We start from the raw sequence: 6,439 nt of genomic DNA, 5'->3' as shown, positions 1-6,439 counted from the left end.
CGTCCCACCGATGCTCGTGCTCACTCGTCCTCTCGGGCTCACCGAGCGATACTTCCTGCGCATGCGCGGCGAGCGCGGCTGCGCCGACCCGTTCCTCCTCGTCACCGTCGACGGCACAGACACAGGCCCGATCTCCGACGCGGACGTCTGCGCGGCGTGGGCTGCCCTCCGCCTGCGACACCCCCCTCGGCGTGCGCATCGTCCCGACCGCGACCGGGTACGACTTCGTGCACGCGCGCGCCAACCACCGCCGCGCACGCGCTCCGCCAGGTCCGCGCGCAGCTCGAGTTCGCCGCGATCGGCAGCACCGGCCTGTCTGCGGGCGCGGACGCGCTCCGCGCGCGCTGGGGCGGCGTGGACCCCGGAGACGATCGACCTGCGCGAGTCGACGTGCACTGTCGCGTGGTACAGCACCGGCGCGGGCAAGTACCTCCTCGGGCTGCAGGCGTCGCACACCGTCGCGGACGCGTTCGGCCTGCTCGGCCTCTCGCGGCAGCTGCTGGAGCTCCTCTCAGTGCCCGGCGCGGCAGAACGTGAGATCCTGGAGCATATCGCTTCGCCCCGGGAGATGGCCTGCCCTCTGGAGGAGATCATACCCGGCCCGGACGATGCCTCGGAGGAACAGCGGGAGACGGCGAGGATGGCGTATGACAAGCTCATGGTGCCGTCGCTGCGTGTGAGTCTGGGCGGGAGCGGTTGTCGAGTTCGTCTGACACTGACCTGGTGTTGCGACAGCCCCGATTCGGCATTAACCCCGACGGGCCGTCCACGGAGAGCATCGCGGTGACGCGGGTGGTGCGGCACACCTGGCCAGAGGACGCGACGAAGGCGATTCCTGCGCGGGTGCAAGGCGCACGGCGTAACCGTCACCCAGGTGTGCTCCGCGCGCTGATTATGACCGCCATCAGGTTCGGCCCCAAGGCGGAGGACGACGAGAACCTCTTCTTCAAGATCCACCTCCCCATCGACCTCCTGTCGCGCGCGCCCAAGGCCGCCGACGGACCGCGCGAGGCGGCCGTGCGCGTGGGGCACTATCCGACGTTCCTGAGCGTGCCGCGCGCGGCGGTGGACGAGGGCGAAGACGCCCTGTACGCGCTCGCACGGCAGGTGAAGGAGCGCCATGTCGACTTTGTTGACTCGCCGTGGTTCTGGCACTTCATCCGGCACTACCTCGCGGACTCGCAGGCGACTCTGGACGCGGCGCTTGACGCGGCGGCGAAGCCGGAGGCGGCGAACGCGCCGGTCGCCGCGTTCTTGCCGTTGCTGAGCAGTCTTGGCGACTGGAGCAAGAAGCTCCAGCGGTGTATGCCGTGAAGGCGAAGGACGAGGCACTCGGCGAAACGGTGGGCGAACTGCGCGTCGCGGACGTGAGTCTGCACTTGAAGGTGCGTGCGATTGGTTCCTGGGCGAGCATGTGCGTGTGCTGACTTCGCGTATCATTGTAGGTCATCCCGGACACACCGTGCCTGCACCTGTGGACGTATGGCGGGAAGATGAATTTCCAGCTGACCCACAATATCATGCACACCTCGGCGGCGCTTATGGACCCCTTCTTCGAGTCGTTCATCAAGACTGTCTCCGATATTGGGCGGGCTTGATGAGACGCAGAGACTACGCCTTGGCATGCACATATAGATCGAGTCTTTGTTGTAATAGAGTTTAGTGTGTTTCGGGATCATATAGATGAAGCATCTCTTACTATTGACATGAAGCGATGCTGTGCTCTTCAATACGCATATGAGGTGTATGCATGTCATCAACGTAAGAGACAGCCTGCTTGGCAATTATTATTGAGGTGTTACACAGCCTCCTGTAGCATAACCACGTACTCGCCGAAGCACTGAAGTTCTGACCCTGCACTGACTCGGGCATGCCAGCCTTGAAGTTGTCGACTCAGTCCCTCGCACTTCCAACCATCACTCCTGCCTTGCTAGCACTTCCACCTGTTACTTTTGACGCGTAGAATCCATGAGTGATGTCACAAAGTGAGTAAGTATTGCGCGAGTTGGTAAGGACATGAAGTGTGCGACACGGAGGAGGAAGAAGTCCCGAGCCTCGGACTACCGGGCAACCGTAGATAGCATCGGTCACGGTACTACGTAGGCATCGGTATGAGTTCGGGACTTTCCGAGCCTGCGAAGCCAGCCCGGAGGAGGCTCGAGCGCCCACGAGCGTAGCAATTGTGCGGTCGGCGAGCGAGCGCCTACTGCGTAGTAGCGCTTTTCTTCGGCGACAAACGGCCGACCACAGTCGTTTGAACGTCGCAGCGGACGGTGTCCGTCTCTTCTCCTACTTGTCTTCTACCTTAGCTTTCCTATACCCCCTACGTACCTACTGATTTGATGTTGCTTGAACATGGCTGTTCTGCCACCTATGTAGCTTTGAATCCCGATATCTCCGTTTTATGGGGCAGCTTCGTCCGACTTTTGAGTCCGAGGCCTGGAGTCTACGAAACGGGTAATCGCAGACAGTGAGCACGCCCTCGGGCCAGCGACTCTCTTCCTCCGCGTCCGCGTCCGCTCCGGCTAACGCTGCACCCACAAAGCCTCTTAGACTTTGGTCTGTCTCCGTTAGTTCTTCGCCCACCCACGCGGAGACGAAGGCGGTGAATCTTGCGATGGGGCCGACCGTCCAATCAATATGCAAACGACGACTGTATTTCCAGCCAAACGCATAACGATAGACGTTTCGCCTCCTCCGAAGTGATGTCTCGGCCGAGGTGCCGGGGCTGCCGCGCCACAACAGCCACCCGGAATCCCTCGGGGATCGGGTGGTAGGTGCTGGACGACTCTGGACCCCCGTCTCGCGGTAGCCGTTGTGGCGCGGCACCCCGCACCTCGCCGGAGACATCACCTTCGCCGAAGACGAAACGTCTATCGATATGCGTTTGGCTGTCATTGGTGGCTGCCGGGTCGGGTCGCCAAGGTTGCCTAGGTGTTTGCCGTCCGTCCCTGGCGGCAAACGCCGCTAGCGCTGTGGCCTGTCGCGGAATCAGATCTCGAAAGCGAGTGTGAGTTCCATCAAGGACGTCGACGATATGATCTTCTTGGCGCGCCAATTGCGCCCAGTCACATACTATGGCTCATATGGATGGCGTTGATTGTCAGTTTGTACAAATATGTGTGGACAAGCTCTCGTAGCCTAGCTTTGGTCCGAGTACATCGAGTATTCGCACTCACTGTAGAGACGCACGCCGAGCGAGAGCGGAAAGGCACAAGCCGCCGACTCGTAGAGTGCGATCGGCGACTTGCGAGCACTCCACCTTGAATTTGCATTCCATTGGAATGCGAAGTGAGTAGCGGACCTCGGCCACAGCAAGTGGTGGTTCTAAAACGAACTGGCGGGCGCGTACTGTCCCTCTGAATCCTTTGCCTGCGATTCTCGGGCGTGTAAGAGTGCCCGGCCTCCACCGGCTGCACAAATTGAGAAAGTCAGCGGGAGGGCGAGCGGCAAAGCTGCATCCTGGCGGTGATACATGCCATGTCGGTGCCATCGCCGCATTTCGCGAACCCGGCGTATTGCGGGGAGAGGCGCTGGCAGTGTGACTGGGAGTGACTGTGACATGTCCCAAAGAAGGGCGACGTCAGTCTGGACACTATTATTAGGAGCAGCGCGCAGCTATGTGGTTGCTCACTCTGAGGCCTGACATCTCATCGAGCCTCCTGATCCGTCGCCACATCCTGCTCAGCTACCTCTGACATTCGCCACAGAGCCCGCCATCCATGACTCACGACCATGTGCCGAGCGAGTCGCCAGGCGAGGGCCTCAGCCGCTACCAGTGCCCCGACTGCACCTCGACCTTCAGCAGACGGCAGAACCTCCAGCGGCACCGCAGAACCCGTAAGCCGCGCCCTTATATGCCTTCGATCGCTCCTACAGCGTTGACACAGATGTCGGCTGACGCCTCACGAATGCCCAGCTGCCGCGAGCAGTTCACACGGACGTACGTCAGGGCTATCCACCGTATTGCGTTCAGGCACTCACGAACCGGATCCTCCAGCGACCTTCTCCAGAGGCACATCCACCAACACCATCGCGGCCTGTGCTGGCCCACCGCCGCCTCGGCATGCAAGGCATGCGCTTCTCCAAGATGCGATGCGACCGGAGTCTCCGTGCTCCCGGTGCGAGCAAAGGCTTCGATGCGAGCCTCAATCTACTTCTTCCGGTAAGCTTCGTCTCCCCCGCACTCTACGTCATCTGAGCCACCTCGCAGCACGAGCTTCTAGCAACGGCAGCTGTCACCTCCACCGAGACACGGCCGCACCACTTCCTGACCCGCAAACATCAATGCAATCGGACCTCATGAACCCCATGTCTGCAGACCAGGCCATGTCCGTCGATCTTCCTGATCTCAGTTTCTTGCCGCGAACCCTCCACCGCTTGGCGATTTCCGGTGAACTTGAGCGATTCTCGGCTTTGATCCTCTGCTCGGTTTCAGCACGGCTTTGCGGAGGACCAGCGAACCCTTGGCCTGCTGCACCCATGGCTGCCCGCTAACCTCGATGGGACCTGCCACGCACCACTCGCCGCTCTCGGACTTAAGCTCGAGTGGAAGGTCCATGCCCGACTCGATGAGCCCCTCAGGCGAGATTTGCCCGACTCTGGAGATGCTCTCGTCGACGTATTGGCCCAGCAGTGATTCAGAGTACCATGCTTCATCGGCCCCTAGCTCAGGGCGGTCGAGTCCTGCCCGCGAACATGCAACTACCCACAGTCTCGACGTGCAGGTATGTTCGCGCATACAGGGAACCCTTTAGATTGAACGCTGACTCAGCCGCGACAGGAACGATCCTGCAAGCTTCTTCACGCCCGCGATGCGTGCTCGGTACCCGGCGCTTTACGCAGGCCATTTCGAGCGACACTGGCCTCTTCTTGGCCTGCATTCGGTCGATCTCAACACCCTGCATCCTGCCCTGGGCGTTGCGGTCTGCTGTGTGGGTGCAATGTACGACGGGGTGCCTGCCCACCGTCGCCTGGCCACTGCCGTAATGCTCGTCCAGCGCACAGCACTCATCACTAAGCTGGTGCGTGACAGCCTTCGAGACTCTGACAGATCGGCATGCTCATTGTATGCGTCATCAGTCCACTCACCGGCTAGACGAGGCGGAGGCGCTCGCGATGCTGCAGGCGCTATTCCTCTACCAGCTCCTCGGCGCGTTCCAGCACGAGAAGAACTATCGCGATCTCACCAACGTCTTCCACGGTTCCTTGGTCCAGGTGCGCGCCGTCGTATCTTGCCGCTTCCGTGCCATGCTCACTTCGTTCATCGATCCTAGCTCGTCCGCCGGTACTGCGTTCTTGAGCCGTCTGTCTCAGCGCCGCCAGGCCAGGCGACGGCCCGTGCGCGTCTCGCGCACGGCGTCTTCTTCCTCGACGCGCTGCAGCCGATCCTCGCGGGGACACCCGCGCTGCTGAGCATCGACGAGCTGCGCGGCGGCACGCCGTCGCCCCCTGCGCTCTTCCGGCGGCTCATGGACATGCGCGGGGGCCCGGCGGCGATCCCCGACGCGCCGGCCGCGCTCACCCTCATCCTCGCGCTGCTCGGGCGCGTGCTCGAGCTCCTGCGCCTCCGCCAGAGCGCAGACGCGCTGTGCGCGGAGGGCGGGGCCACATCGGACGCGCTGGACGCGGCGCTCGTGCAGAGAGCACGCGGGCTCGGGGCGGCGCTCCGTCGCTGGAAGGATGCGTGGGACGCGCTCGACCCGGCGCATGGGGCGGGCGCGCCGGTGCCTGCGTGCGAGAACGCGATGCCGATCTACATGGTGCGTGTGGGCCTTCGCGTGGGCTTGTCAAGGGTGCTGACGTGGTGGCGTACGCAGATCGTGCTGACGCTGATCGCCCATGCTGGCGGGAGCGCGCCGTGGACCCCGCCGGGCCAGTATAATCCGGAGGAGCGCGCGGGCGGTCCGTTCGCGCAGTTCTGCCGCTCGTTCCGTACGTTCCTGAACGAGGCGGAGTGGTCGGGCCTGACGTGGCTCTTCCCGCCGTTCCATGTGAGTTGAGCTGTGAGCTGCGAGCTGTGGACTGTTGGACTTGTCTACCATGATTTTACGTGTATTTGTTCCATGTACCACTGTCTGTATGTCGGTGGGTTCCGTCGGTTGTGTATGTCGCTGTGAAGCTCGTGGATTGGGCTTGCCGTGTTGTCGTTGTCGTGTTATTACTCCGTATAGAATGTACTATAGCGATTAGGTAGTATCTATGTTCTCTCTGTTTCATCCTTTCCTGTCTACGTCGGTCCATAAGTTACATGAATCCGACATTCACAACAACACCTTCTGTATGATGTACTCTTACGCCGGTCCCCCCAACGAGGCTGCGTCTAAACTTGTTTGCCTCTATCGATAGGTTGTACAACATTTCGGTCGACGTCGTCTGCATTCTACAAGTGCGTCTCTATTCAGAACTCCAGCCTGGTCTCCTCGATCCATTTCGCAGC

At 61.4% G+C, this 6,439-nt stretch overlaps 1 protein-coding gene across 1 annotated transcript; it reads left to right on the top strand.

Annotated features, from left to right (window-relative positions):
• The first annotated feature begins 634 nt into the window (after positions 1 to 634).
• Positions 635 to 1,686, top strand: B0H18DRAFT_1078191 (uncharacterized protein). Its single transcript, XM_048031255.1, has 4 exons — positions 635 to 676; positions 736 to 1,270; positions 1,294 to 1,385; positions 1,446 to 1,686. The coding sequence occupies exons 1-4, from the start codon at positions 641 to 643 to the stop codon at positions 1,596 to 1,598; spliced, it is 816 nt and encodes a 271-aa protein (XP_047884308.1). The 5' UTR covers positions 635 to 640; the 3' UTR covers positions 1,599 to 1,686.
• Positions 1,687 to 6,439: the final 4,753 nt, after the last annotated feature.

The sequence above is a fragment of the Fomitopsis serialis genome, assembly GCF_022376445.1.
Source record: "Fomitopsis serialis strain Sig1Antser10 chromosome Unknown B0H18scaffold_689, whole genome shotgun sequence".
Classification (NCBI taxonomy): domain Eukaryota; kingdom Fungi; phylum Basidiomycota; class Agaricomycetes; order Polyporales; family Fomitopsidaceae; genus Fomitopsis; species Fomitopsis serialis.
The sequence above is the reverse complement of the archived record's forward strand: the minus strand, read 5'-3'. Positions and strand labels throughout refer to the sequence as shown.

Excerpts from the sequence above, each read along its gene's own strand:
- B0H18DRAFT_1078191 (XM_048031255.1), top strand. The coding sequence starts at position 641 with ATGGCGTATGACAAGCTCATGGTGCCGTCGCTGCGT. Across the intron at positions 677-735 it reads TCATGGTGCCGTCGCTGCGT|CCCCGATTCGGCATTAACCC; the intron begins GTGAGTCTGGGC and ends GTGTTGCGACAG. Across the intron at positions 1,386-1,445 it reads ACGTGAGTCTGCACTTGAAG|GTCATCCCGGACACACCGTG; the intron begins GTGCGTGCGATT and ends GTATCATTGTAG.